Consider the following 13,606-nt stretch of genomic DNA (forward strand, 5'->3'; position numbering starts at 1 on the left):
CGTTGAGCTCCCCCAGGTCAGGCAGCTCAGGGGATGCTCCCCTCCCAGGACGAACTGTCAGGTTTCCTCTCGCCGTCTGGGGGTTCAGTGAGGAGGGCGGGAGTCTGCAGCCGAGGGTTGGTGGGATGGTCCAGGGACAGCTCCAGGCTGAGGCTCCCTGTGGCAGCTCCTCCGAGTACTTTCTCTGTGGAGTCTTCACAGTCGGGTCCTTTTCGGGGCCCACACGGATCCCCTGCATTTGGCTGTGACGCACACAGGCAATTTCAGAAAGAGATGACTTGATCTGTTAGCAGCCAGCGTAGGAACAGCTTTTCAACTTCTGAGCCCGATGCCAGAAGCTCACCTCAAACACTTGGTCACTGTAGATCACAAGACACCCCAGGTTGGTCTTTCTAAACATCAGTGTTTTTAAAACAATGACATCAAACTTATCTTTTTCTGGATAACGAGAAAATGAGACACGCTCGGCGTGTCCACAGAACAAGCACAAACACCAGACAGTGCTCACATCCCACCCCAAGGGGTTATCCCCTCGGGCTGAGCCCCCTGACCCAATGCCCACAGCCAGATGGCACCCCAAGACCCCCCCAGCCCACACTCTGAGTGTCGGATGCTCCTGCTCTTTAACCAGCTCTTCCCTAGAGGGAACACTACCTGCTCCCACCAGCTCCCTCAGGTTTCAGATCAAAAGCAAATACCCGAGTCTGTCCGAGATCAGAAAATGTGCGACTCACAAGGAAAAGGAGGAACAGACGTAACACTGTGGGCGCTGCTTTCCTCACAGGACAGAGGCCCGGTCAGCAGACACCAGAGCAGTAAGACGACACCAGAGAGTGACTTCAGTGAGCCCCTGCCTTAGGAGAAGGGCGCCATTTACACAACCAGCAGGGTGTGCAAAGAGAAAATGAAGACTGGGATATTTACCCTTTTTTTTTTATTTCTTCTTAAAATTATAAAGGTGCCCGCCCTTCAGACCTCCTGGCTGACCATGGCTGACCTTCTGAGGATCGTGCTTGTGGGGAGAACCAGAAGTGGGAAAAGCGCCTCAGGAAACACCCTCCTGGGGAAAAAAGTATTTGAGTCTAAACTTGCTTTCCGTAATGTTACCCCGCACTGCCAGGCCGCAGCCTGGGTGTGGCAGGGGAGGAAGCTTCTAGTGGTCGACACCCCAGGGCTCTTTGACACCAAGGGGAGCCTGGACACCACCTGTAGGGAGATCAGCAGTGCGTCTTGGCCTCCGCCCCGGGGCCCCACGCCGTGGTCACGGTGATGCGGCTGGACAGCTACACGGAGGAGTTGCAGCAAACCCTCGTGCTGATCAAGGACATCTTCGGGGATTCCGTCATGAAGCACATGATCTTCTTGTTCACGCGCAGGGACGATCTGGGGGACGGTAGCCTCAGGGAGTTTCTAGCCCAGCAACACACGTCTCTAAAGAGCATCATCGTGAGGGAGGCCAGGGCCGCTGCTGCGCCTTCAACAACAGGGCGGGGGAGGCCGAGAAGGAAGCTCAGGTGCAGGAGCTGGTGGGGCTGATAGAGAAGATGGTGCAGAGCAACGGAGGGGCCTGTGTCTCTGACGCCATCTACAGGGACATGGAGGAAAGGCTCAGAAAAAAGGAGAACTTGATAAGAGTCTACACGGATCAATTAAATGATGAAATGAAACTGGTGGAAGAGGAAGATGCTGATCAGCCCCAGGAAGACAGGAAAAGGAAAATTGCAGAGCTGTGGAGGCGATATGAAGCGCGAATGAGAAATGCATGGTAAGACGTGAGAACAACACATTGGAAAAGGGAGGGAAGGGGGTCAAGATGATGCTCTGGAATATACGGGAGATGCTGGCATGTCATGTCAATTTCAGGTTTTCTTCTTCATCCGCGATACGCGCTGAGGTGGGGCATGCATGTCCCCATAAGGCGTGACAGTACCTTCTGCCTTTTTCTTCTTACAATCTGACCTTGTTACTCCCTCAGTAAGTTGTGGGGTCCGTGTCCCCTGCCTGAAGTGGATGGACCCTGTGGCTGCTTTGATAAGAGGCAGGTGGCTGACGCAGCCCGGGGGACTACTCAGGTAGAGAGGGAACCTGCCCCCTGCTCCCTTGGGTGCCCCCTGGACTTGGCCACAATGAACCCGGGTAGAGGGGCCCATCCCAGGGGGATCGTCCATGTGCTGCCCACACTGACTGGACAGAGCGGTGGGGGTTCAGGGACAGAGGAGCCGGGACTGACCAGCACCATGTCCCTGCACCTCCCACCTCAATGGCCAGGGTGGGGATGGGGAGGGAGGGCTCCCGGGGCATCCCGGTCACCGGTGACGGGGGAAATGGAGAATCTGGTTGCTGTGTCCTGCCAGCCTTTCCCAGAGAGAAGCTGCGGCCCTGGCGTGAGGTGGGGGGAGAACGGGGTGCTCTGGTGAGGGTGGGCTCCCTAAGGAACAACGTAAGTGGAGCCTCCACCCTCTGCCCTGAGTCCAGGCTTGCTGCAGCTCCCCGTCAGGGAGAGAGTGGGCTTTGCCCCCCGCCCTGGCCTGTCTCTGCTGTGAGGTCACCCACATTTGGAATCCTGGGCCCGAGAAGCAGCCAGGGGGAGGCGGGAGTGTGAGTGGCTCAGGGTGGATGTGGGGTCACGGGGACTGAAGTGACCCCCTCTGCCAGCACCTGTAGCAGGCGACCTGGGCACTTTCCTCAGCGCTGTACGTCACCTCAGATTTCCAATGTTAATAGATGGAAAAACAGAATTAGCTTCCCCACGGGCTGCTCGTCGTGAGTGAATGAAACAAACGGCTCCAGAGCATCACCAGTTCCACAGCCGCCCCAGAAGTCATTTCAGCTCGTACATCTGGGGGTGATGGTGCAGAGACCACAGGCTGAGCTGCTGAGTCTCTGCACCCCCCCGCAGGCCCAGGACCCACCCGCCTGGTTTCCTCTGTTGCTCTGTACTCAGCTCCCGCCCCCTCGCTGGTGCCTTAACCCTGGAGCCACAGAGGCCACTGCCCGGGAGAGCCGGCTCCCTCGTGGCTCTTGGTCTTGCTTGTCCAGGCCAGTTTGTGCCTCTTTACCCAACTGAATATTGTGATGGACTGAGGTAGCTGCAGGGGGTAAGAGTGAGGACAAACTTCTTCTATATAAATTTAACAGTTATACTAAAGAAGTGTCTGCTAATTCCAATCTTACACCTGGGTCAGAGTTGAATTTGCTCCATTGTCTCTTATTTGCTCAACAGTCTCTTTTTCGTCTAAATCATCGTACAAAGTATTGTGCGTAAAAATCAACTTTCTCGGATCCTGAGATGGGTCACACTCCTGCTGTGTTACTGTCAGTGTCTAATCAGTTATTTATGATTCTCGTATCAATATTCACCCGTGACCCACCTGGGCAGGATTACTGACTTGTGGAATCTTAGCCTCAGAGAAACATGATAAAGCCTGACGGGGAGCTGGAGGGTCCCCCTCAGTTCCCTACAAATAGGTCGCAGAGCACAGAGATGATCAGGTCAGTCTCTAGAGGCTTAAACGAGTCCCCTGGGAAAGCAGCTGGGCCGGGTGCTTGTAGCGGCAGGAGGACACGGAGCAGGTTCTCTATGACCTGAGCAGACGGGGGAGGGAGGCGTCCTGGAGCCCTCAGTGGCTTTTCAGACTTTCACTGGGATGTACCAGGTGCACGGCAGGCAGGGGTGCTGGGGGGCCAGGAGGCTGGCGGCCTCTCAGCCCCCAGCAAGTGTTCACTCTACCTGGGCTCTCCAGCGTTCTCTGGTGGCCTTGTTCTCTGCTGCTCTCGGGGTTCTCTATGCCTCTCTGCTCTCCTTCGTTCTGCTGGCGTCCCCGTGATGCGGCCCTTAAAACCCAGCCTTAACCCAGCTGTACCCACTTACGCCTGCCCACACCCTACTCCAGGTGGCCGCCGCCAGGCATGCCTTCGGGACCACAGGGTTCCGTTATCCATCCTAATGGCAGGAGGGCAGAAAAGCCTGATGCTTTTTCACTTCCCCTACAGTGCTCCTGGGAGGGAACCCTCTGGAAGGACTGTATTATTCCCTCCATGGTGGGGGACGGTTTCCTCTTCCAGCCTCTCCTGGCATCAGGGAGGACACAGATTAGACTTTCAGGGGGAACAAAGGAGAAAGCGGGCGGGGCGGGTTCCAGGGCCTGGACTGATCCTTCCCTCTTCTTGTCCTTCAGGCCTGTTAGGAGCCTGCCCGCCGGAACCTCCTGGGTGACCACGGCTCAGAGCGAGCACAACGTTCTGAGGATCGTGCTCGTGGGGAAAATTGGAGGTGGGAAAAGCGCCACAGGAAACACCCTCCTGGGGAAAAAAGCATTTGAATGTTAACTTGCAGTGGGCGCTGTTACCCAGCACTGCCTCGCAGAGTCCCGGGGATGGCGGGGGAGGAGGCTTCTTGTGGTCAACACCCTGGGGCTCTCTGACACCAAGGAGAGCCTGGACACCACCTGCAGGGAGATCAGCCAGTGCGTCCTGTCCTCAGCCCCAGGGCCCCACGCCATTGTCATGGTGGTGCCGCTGGGCCACCACACAGAGGAGGAGCACAGAACCGTGGCGCTGATCAAGAACCTCTTCGGGGAATCCGTCATGAAGCACATGATCATCTTGTTCACACACAAGGAAGAGTTGGGGAGTCGCAGCCTGAGTGACTTCATAGCACAGTCAGGTGTGAAGCTAAGCAGCGTTGTCGGGGAGGCTGGGGGCCGCTGCTGCGCCTTCAACAACAGGGCGGGGGCGGCGAGAAGGAGGCTCAGGTGCAGGAGCTGGTGGGGCTGATAGAGAAGATGGTGCAGAGCAACGGAGGGGCCTGTGTCTCTGACGCCATCTACAGGGACATGGAGGAAAGGCTCAGAAAAAAGGAGAACTTGATGAGAGTCTACACGGATCAATTAAATGATGAAACGAAACTGGTGGAAGCGGAAGATGCTGATCAGCCCCAGAGAGACAGGGAAAGGAAAATCGTGGAGCAGCAGAGGCAATGTGAAGAGCGAATAAGAAACATGAGGTAATAGTGGAGAGCAGTGTGTTTGGAGATGTTGGGAATGTGTTTAGAAGATGCTGTCACGAATATGGCAGATGTTTGGGAGTAATGTCAGCCTCAGCTTCCTTCCCAGTCTGCGGTGACGCACTAATGTGGTACGTGTGTCCCCACGTGAGGCCGTGGCAGTGTCTCCTGTCTTATTTGTCCCTGCACCCTGACCTGTTCCCTGCCGTTGAGCTGTGGGGTCTGTGTCCCCTATCTGACGTGGGTGAACAGCAGGTGACTGACGCAGCCCCAGGGACTTCTCAGGTGGAGCCGGAACCTGCCCTTTGCTTCCTTGGGTGCTAGCCCTTGGCCTAGGCCTGTGTGGAGAGGCCCTGTATTTGCTGGCCCATCGCCTGTCCATCTTCCATCTGCTGACCACACTGACTGGACAGAGCAGTGAGGCTTCAGGGTCAGAGGAGCCGGGACTAACCAGCACCATGTCCCTGCACCTCCCACCTCACTGGCCAGGGTGGTGCTGGGGAGGGAGGGCTCCCAGGGCATCCCCATCACCAGTGATGAGGGAAATGGAGAATCTGGTTGCTGCGTCCTGCCAGCCTTTCCCAGAGAGAAGCTGCGGCCCTTAGCATGAGGTGGGGTGAGGACGGGGTGCTCTGGTGAGGGTGGGCCCCCTAAGGGACAACGTAAGTGGAGCCTCCACCCTCTGCCCTGTGTCCCGGCTTGCTGCAGCTCCCCATCAGGGAGAGAGTGGGCTCTGCCCTCCGCCCTGGCCTGTCTCTGCTGTGAGGTCTGCTTTTGGAATCAGGGGGAGGCAGGAGATTGAGTGGTTCGAGGGGGATGTGGGGTCACAGAGACTGAAGTGACCCCCTCTGCCAGCACCTGTAGCAGGCGACCTGGGCACTTTCCTCAGCGCTGTACATCACCTGACAGTTCTCATTTAAAATCTAGATAAATAGTCAGCTTCCGTGGCTGCTCTCGTTGAGAACCAAGCAGGTAGCGTCGGGGCTCAGGGTGCTGGGTGTGGACACGACACGGGCAGGTCTCACTGTGGGAGCTTTAATCCCTCACAGCCCAGGAGCACAGCATCAGGAAATCCCTGTGCCTCATACTGCAGTGTACTTGCCAGTGATGCACACGCGCACACACACCCACACACACGCACACACACACATGCCCGTGCACGCGTGCACACACAGATACACACACGCGTGCACACACACACACAGCCCCAGAGTAGGGATCCTGAAAGCTGCATAAGGTTTCTTTTGCAGTTTACTTGGTGGCGCCGTAAGGCCCACCCTCTGGGTAGACAGAGAATTGCTGCGTTTTCAAGTCTCTTGTTCCATTTTTTGTACATTCACCCACCATATGAAATACCACTAGGTTCACCTGTCTCGTTTGCTTCTGACTTTTATTGTGTCTTTAACTTTTTTTTGCACAGCTGTGTAAGCTTCGTGTGTGTGTTTAAGGTCAAATCTATGAAATCTAAGAATATTAAAAAACTCCGGTTTCCACGTTGATCCCTGTCCCCGCCCCTGAGTCTCCTGTCCCCGGGGAAGGACGTCACGTTTGTTGAGGTTTCAGATCCTCCGCCTGCTTTTCACACAGAGGGAGCGGTGCTTCTCCCGGCAGGGAGGATGTTGTGTCACAATAGGATAGACATAAAATAGGACATATGTCTTAATATATATCTTAATATGTCTTAATAATGTCTTAATATGTCTTATATGTCTTAATAATATAAAGATATAAATATCTTTATTTGTGAAGCCACAGGACACTGCACACAGTTTCCCTTCCTTTCTTCTGCTGCCTCAGGACCCCAGGGTCTCTCCCCATGAGTGGACACAGGAGCTTCTCGTCCCTCCACAGCTGGTGCATTCGCGCTGTGAGCAGACTCGGCCTGTGCCGCCGTCACCTGCGGGTGGCCTCGGGGGCGGCTGGCCCTTTTTTGGCACCAACAGGGCTGCACTGACGAGCCTTTGCGTGGTTTTTCTGTGTGGCTGTCAGTGTAGCTTCGGGACAAATCCTAGAACTGGCTTCAGCCGGCAAAGGGTCAGTGCAGATGGGCTTTTGCCAGATCTCAGACCTTCTCCTCCCCGGGCTTAGCCAGGTCTGGCGGCCACTAACATCTCTGGAGCCTGTTTCCCTGCGCTGCTGCCACACGACCCCTGCACACGGCGTCTGTGCCAGAGACTGTGGAACTCGTTAACCCTGTAGGGAATAACCAGTGTCTCAGGGACATTCAAATTAATTTATTGAACTATTTTTTTTTTCAGTTATTTTTCTTTATTGTGATTGAATCTTAATGTCTGTTTACATCTTCAAGGGATGTTGTGCTATTTTGTTCAAGCAATTTATTCACATTTCTTGTCTCATTTTCTCTTGTATTATTGGACTTTTCTTTCTCTGGTTTTAAAATTTCTTGCATCACAGGAAATTAACTGTCCACAATAGCAGCTGGAAATAGTATTTTCCCCAGTTTGTGCATTAACTTGTCTGGGGTGTTTTTAGCCTCACATCACATTTTAGATTTTGATGTTGTCAGATTGATGAGTCTCCTCCTCCCTCTATTTCAAATCTTGGAAATATTTTCCTCACTCGGGTTACAAAGAATTTTTCCACATTTCTTCTATTTATATGGATTAATTTTTTTTACACTTCAGCCTGTAATGAGTTTAGAATTTGCTTTCTGGTGACTTAGAGCTACCCCAGTGTTGCTGACTGCTCCCTCTTTCTCCCCACGGACGTGAGGTGCTGAGTGAGTGAATATCGATGTGACACAAAGTGATGAATTAAATGTGAATGAAGAGAGTCTCACCGATTTGGTCTATTTCTGAGTTTTGTTTTGTTTCGTTCTATGTCTCAATGCACGCACCAGCATTTGCTGCCTTAATCATAGAAACCAAATGGTTTACCCCCTGGGAGAGCCAGCTTCCTCGTTTTCCTTTTCTTGATTGTCCTCACTAGTTTGCTTGTCTTTATCCAAATGAATCTTATAATTGATTACTTTAGCTGTGGGGAATTAACGATGATTACAAACCATTTTCAATTTATATTATACAATTACATTCAAGAAGTATCTGTTAATTCCAAATTTTATAATGCTTTAAACATGAATCAGAGTTGAGTTTGCTCGAGTCCTGCATCTAAGTCATTTTCTTTTTGTTATAAGATGAATGGGGTGTAAAATTCAGTTTCCTCAAGCTCTGCAATCACTCACACTCACACTGTATTATCTCTAGTGTCCACTAAGTTGTTAGGATTCTTGTATCAGGTCTCACAAACGGCCCACACTGGCAGCTTTATCTACTTGTAAAGTCCTAGCCCACCTTCCATAAATGTGGTGACACCTGGCAGAATGTGGAAGGCTCATGAATGGGTGACAGAGCACGGAGAGGATCAGATCTTTCAGGGATAAGATGAGTCCCCTTGAAAGCACCTGTCGCTCTTTGCTGGAAAATTCTGTAGCCTGTTCCCTGGGCAGTAGGTGGACTGTTGCATGTTTCAGATTCTCCAGGGAGCAGCAGGACACAGACGACACTTTCAGGGGGACAAGAGAGAAAAGCGGGCGGGGGTGGTTCCAGGACTCACACTGACCCTTTCCCTCTTCTCGTCCTTAAAACCTGAAACCGCCCGCCCTCCAGACCCTCCTGTGTGGACACGGCAGCCAGTGAGGACAACGCTCTGAGGATCGTGCTCGTGGGGAAAACCGGCAGTGGGAAAAGCGCCACAGCGAACACCCTCCTGGGGAAAAGAGTGTTTGAATCTAAACTTGCAGCCCATGCTGTCACCAAGCACTGCCAGGCAGCATCCCGGGAATGGGGGAGGAGGCTTCTAGTGGTTGACATCCCAGGGCTTTTTAACACCAAGGAAAGCCTGGACACCACCTGCAGGGAGATCAGCTGGTGCGTCCTGCACTCGGCCCCGGGGGCCCCACGCCGTAGTCATGGTGATGCAGGTGAGCCGCTTCACAGAGGTGGAGCAGCAAACAATTGCACTGATCAAGAACGTCTTCGGAAAGTCCCTCATGAAGCACATGATCATCTTGTTCACGTGCAAGGAAGATTTGGAGGATCGCAGCCTGAGTGAGTTTATAGCACAGACACATGTGAGTCTCAGAAGCATCATCAAGGAGTGTGGCGGCCGCTGCTGCGCCTTCAGCAACAGGGCCGAGAAGGAGGCTCAGGTGCAGGAGCTGGTGGGGCTGATAGAGAAGATGGTGCAGAGCAACGGAGGGGCCTGCTTCTCTGACAACATCTACAAGGACATAGAGAAAAAAATTAAAGAAAAAAAAGAGAACTTGAAGAAAATCTACACAGAGCAATTAAAGAAAGAAATTAAGCTGGCAGAAGAGGAAGATGCTGATAAATCCCTGCAAGAAAGGGAAAGAAAAATCGCAGCGCTGTGGCGGCAGTATGAAGAGCGAATAAAACATATAGAGGAAGAATCCGGGAGCAGTGTGTTTGAAGACATTGGGAATGTGGTCAAGAATATGAGACTATGGTAGATGTTTTGGGAGTAATGCCAACCTCAGCTTCCTTCCCAGTCTGCGGTGACACTAATGCGGTATGTGCGTCCCCACGTGAGGCCGTGGCAGTGTCTCCTGTCTTCCTTGTCCCTGCACCCTGACCTTGCTCCCGCTGTTGAGCGGTGGGGTCTGTGTTCCCTGCCTGATGTGGGTGAACAGCAGGTGGCTGACGCAGCCCCAGGGACTACTCAGTGGAGCTGGAAACTGCCCCCTGCTCCCTTGGACTGGCCACCATGTTGTGAGCAAGCCCAAGGGGCCTCCAAGAGTCCCTCATGGAGAGGAGTTCGGCTCACTGGCCCATCTGGCTGATCATCTATCCCCGACACCTGTGAGGAACACGGACGTGGACACGCCAGCTGCCCGAGGGCCCTCCCATGAGGCTAAGAGAGCAACGATGAACCCCCACCCTCCCCCTGACCTGTCCACAAGGGGATTCATTAAAATAAGTGATGCGTCTTTTGAACCACTAGGTTTTAGTTTGTTTGTTTTGAAACTTTTTTTAAAAAGATTTATTTATTCATATAAGAGCTGGGGTGTAGGCCAGAGGTGTGCAGGATTAGCGGATTCCCCAGAGACAGAGTGGGGGACAGAACAGACAGATCTACTGAAACCACTGCTGAGGGCAGCAGCGGGGAGACAGGAGAGGTCTGTTGCACTATGTGGGTAGCTCTCTGGCAGGGGACTGAACTCATGCTGCAGTAGCTGATGATAGCTTGATAGCACTGTGTCTTTAATCCCTGCGCCACCAGGGAGGCCCTGCTTTTAAACTTTTTTACTTTCTTACTTTATTGTTGATTTTTGCACAGTATTTGATCTCTCCCCTCTGGTGTACTCCCCATAAATCTCCCACCACAGCACCCGCGATCCATCACCACAGTCCCTTTCCCCTATCCTGTGCTCTTTCCTCCCTGTTTTGATCCTTCCCCCACCCTCTCCCCTGCCAGATGCCTCTGGTCTATAATTTCCCTGCAAGTTTTATCTTTTTTCTCACCCTTGCTGATTTCCCTATATTCCTCCTATAAGGGAAACCATCCAATATTTTTCTTTTTCCTTCTGACTTATTTCACTGAGCATAATCCCTTCCTGCTCCATCCATAGAGTTTATCATACCATTGCTGCCAGTGCCATGAGTTTATCTTTTTTGCTTGCTGAGTAATATTCCATTGTGTATATAGACCATATCTCCATCCTTCTTCTGTTATGGTCAGTTAGGTTGTTTCCATATCGTAACTATTATAAATAGTGCTACAACTAACATAGGGGTGCAGGCTTCCTTTCGAATTAATGTTTTTGTGTCCTTGGGTAGATTTCTAGGAGTGGAATTGCTGGGTCATATGGTAGATCTATTTTTAATAGCTTTCCACATGGCTTTCCATAGTGACTGGAGCAATTTGCATCCCCACAGCAGTGTAAGGGGTTCCTTTTGTCTACATCCTTGCCAGCATTTGTTGTTGCCAGTTTGTTTTTTTTATTTTATTTTTTAAAGATTTATTTATTTATACAAGAACTGGAGTACAGGCCAGAGTTGTGGGGGTGTGAGAGGATTCCTCAGAGACAGAGTGGGGAGCAGAACAGGCAGATCGACTGAAATACACTGCTGAGGGGAGCAGCGGGAAGACAGGAGAGGTCTGCCGCACCATGTGGGTAGCTCCCTGGCCGGCGGGGCTCAAACCTGAGCCGCAGAGGCTGCAGACAGCTTAACAGCGCATCACTCAACAGTGCCACCAGGGAGGCCCTGCATTAAAATTGTGAAGGTGTGAAATCAACCTTGCGTTCATTCCTGGGATGAATCCCGCTTTTTCATGGTGTAGATGGATCTGGTGTGCTCATATTTTGTTGAGGATTTATGCGTCCATATTCACAAGACATATTGATCTATAAGGGTTTATTTATTTATTTATGATTTGTGTGGGGGTGGAGGGGTGGGGTGAGGGAGATACCCCCTTAAATGCAACTGTCCCCGGGGGGTGGTTCTGTGGAGATTCCCTGAAGGCGCACTGAGGAGGGCCAGCAGGTGGCAGCAGAGACCCTCCCCGACAGGCCCCAGAGCAGAAAGCAGGGGTGGGGGAAGCTTCCCAGGGGGACCCAGAGGGACCCATGGGATCTAGAGGCAGGCGGTGGCGAGAAAAGGGCAACTGGCGCTGGACCCACCTGCTCAGATGGTCAGGAGGTGGGAGGGGCTGGGGGGCACCATCCTGCCTCCCTCCTGGGCTGGGTCCAGCTTTGTCTGCCCTGAGGCTCATGCCCTTGTCCCCACCCGGTGCTGCCACTTGCACAGTCCCGACCTTATAACTCATCAGGCGTCTGGGGCCGCGTGTTACTAGATAACGTGCAGGGCCTGGCCAGGGGCCCTGGGTGCTTCACCTGGCGCTTAAATTCCATTTTAAAATCGGAGGCTGACTTGACAACCTGCAGCTGCGCTGAGGCCGCATTCACGTCTCAGCAGTGGGGAGGAGATGAGCACCCCCCACGACCCAGTGAGGCTCCTTACCCCCCAGGCCCACGCTTGTGCGTTAGTGGTGGTAACACGTGTGGCCTCGTCTCTTAACTTCAGATACCGGAGGAAGCTAATCGTGTTCTCTGCATCTCAGCAAGGATCAGCTGAGGGTCCCCCCGAGAGGCTTGTGGGGGGTCTGAAGGTCACCTTCTGCAGGCTAGGCCTTACCATGGTCCTCTGGGCCCCTCCCCACTTTGCTCCCCATCCCACTGCCCACTCTGGGGGCCTCAGTTCTGCCGTCACATTTCGTGAGTCTGTGTGTTTCTCTGGAGAAGCCACTGGACTTTTTGTCGGGCTGGGGTTGAATCTGCAGATTTAGGTTGGCCGTTTTGACGATGTCGATTCTTCAGTTCATGAGCAGGGACTGGCTTCCCACGTCTCCATTTCTTTGTGTCTTCTTCTATGTCTTTCAACGCTGTTTTATAAGTTTTCTTTGCAGCGGCCCATCACTTTCTTTGTTAGGTTTACTCCGAGGTTTTTAAATTTTTTTTTTATTTTGGTGTGATTGTAAATGGGATCATTTTCTTAATTCCCCCTCTGCTAGCTCAGTGTCTGCATAGAGAAAGGCAATTATTTTTCTGTACTGATTTTGTAACCCGTCACTTATTTCTTTATTTTTTTAAAGATTCATTTATTTATGCATACAAGAACTGCGGTACAGGCCAGAGGGGGGGTGTGTGTGTGTGGGGGGGGGGGTGAGAGAATTCACCAGAGACAGAGTGGGGACAGAACAGGACGATCTACTAAAATCCCCTGCTGAGGGGAGCTGCGGGTAGACAGGAGGGGTCTGCTGTGCCATGTGGGTAGCTCCCTGGCCGGGGATTGAACTGGTGCTGCAGTGACTGCAGACAGCTTCATAGGTTGTGTCTTAACCCTTTGCACCACCAGGGAGGCCCTGCCACTCATTATTTCAATGAGTTTTTCAGTAGACTCTTCAGGGCTTTGTGTGTATATTATCACATTGTTACAAATAATGAGAGTTTTACTTTCTTTTTCCCAGTTTGGATTCCTTTTATCTCCCTCTCTTGGCTCATCGCTCTAGCTAGGACTTTTAACACCATGTGTGTCTTGCACCAGATCTTAGTGGAAAAGCTTCCAGCTTCTCACCATTAAGAGTGGTTAGCGTGGCCTGTCCTAAATGGCTCTTGTTATGTTTAGATATGTCACATTTCCCTCCAGTTTTCCAAGGTTTTTTTTTTTTATTATCATAAGTGCATGTTGAATCTTATCAAATGATGTCTCTGCATCTATTGTTCTGATCCTATGGTTTGTATCTTTCTCTTTGTTGATGTGGTGAATTACATTGATGTTCAGATGCTGAGCCAACCTCGTGTCCTGGTGTGAATCCCACATGGTCAGAGCGGGTGGTCTGTGTGATGCTTTCTTCGGCTTGTCAAGATTTTATTGAGGGTTTTTACCTCTGTGTTCACTGGGGAGGCTGGTGTGTAGTTGAAGGGGTTTTCTGTGTTTGGTATCAGAGTGATGTTGGCCTCATAAAATGTTCTTGGAACATTTGTTTTCTCAATTTTCTGGAAGATGAGTTTTTTCTTAACTCTGTTCACCGTCTCCTCTATTTAGGGGAGATGATATCCCA

At 51.9% G+C, this 13,606-nt stretch overlaps 1 protein-coding gene and 1 pseudogene across 2 annotated transcripts; both read left to right on the forward strand.

Moving 5' to 3' along the window:
• The first annotated feature begins 988 nt into the window (after positions 1 to 988).
• Positions 989 to 1,769, forward strand: LOC311169029 (GTPase IMAP family member 7-like; annotated as a pseudogene). Its single transcript has one exon. The product of its transcript is annotated as a GTPase IMAP family member 7-like (transcript).
• A 1,646-nt stretch (positions 1,770 to 3,415) lies between these two features.
• LOC311169030 (GTPase IMAP family member 8-like) lies at positions 3,416 to 9,510 on the forward strand (the record flags this gene model as incomplete). Its single annotated transcript, XM_084230726.1, is given in 6 exon segments — positions 3,416 to 3,492; positions 4,179 to 4,326; positions 4,330 to 4,729; positions 4,732 to 5,005; positions 8,632 to 8,914; positions 8,916 to 9,510. Coding segments are annotated over 6 exon segments (1,761 nt in total). The 3' UTR covers positions 9,495 to 9,510.
• Positions 9,511 to 13,606: the final 4,096 nt, after the last annotated feature.

This window comes from Talpa europaea (assembly GCF_964194135.1).
Source record: "Talpa europaea genome assembly, chromosome: 3".
Taxonomy (NCBI): Eukaryota; Metazoa; Chordata; class Mammalia; order Eulipotyphla; family Talpidae; genus Talpa; species Talpa europaea.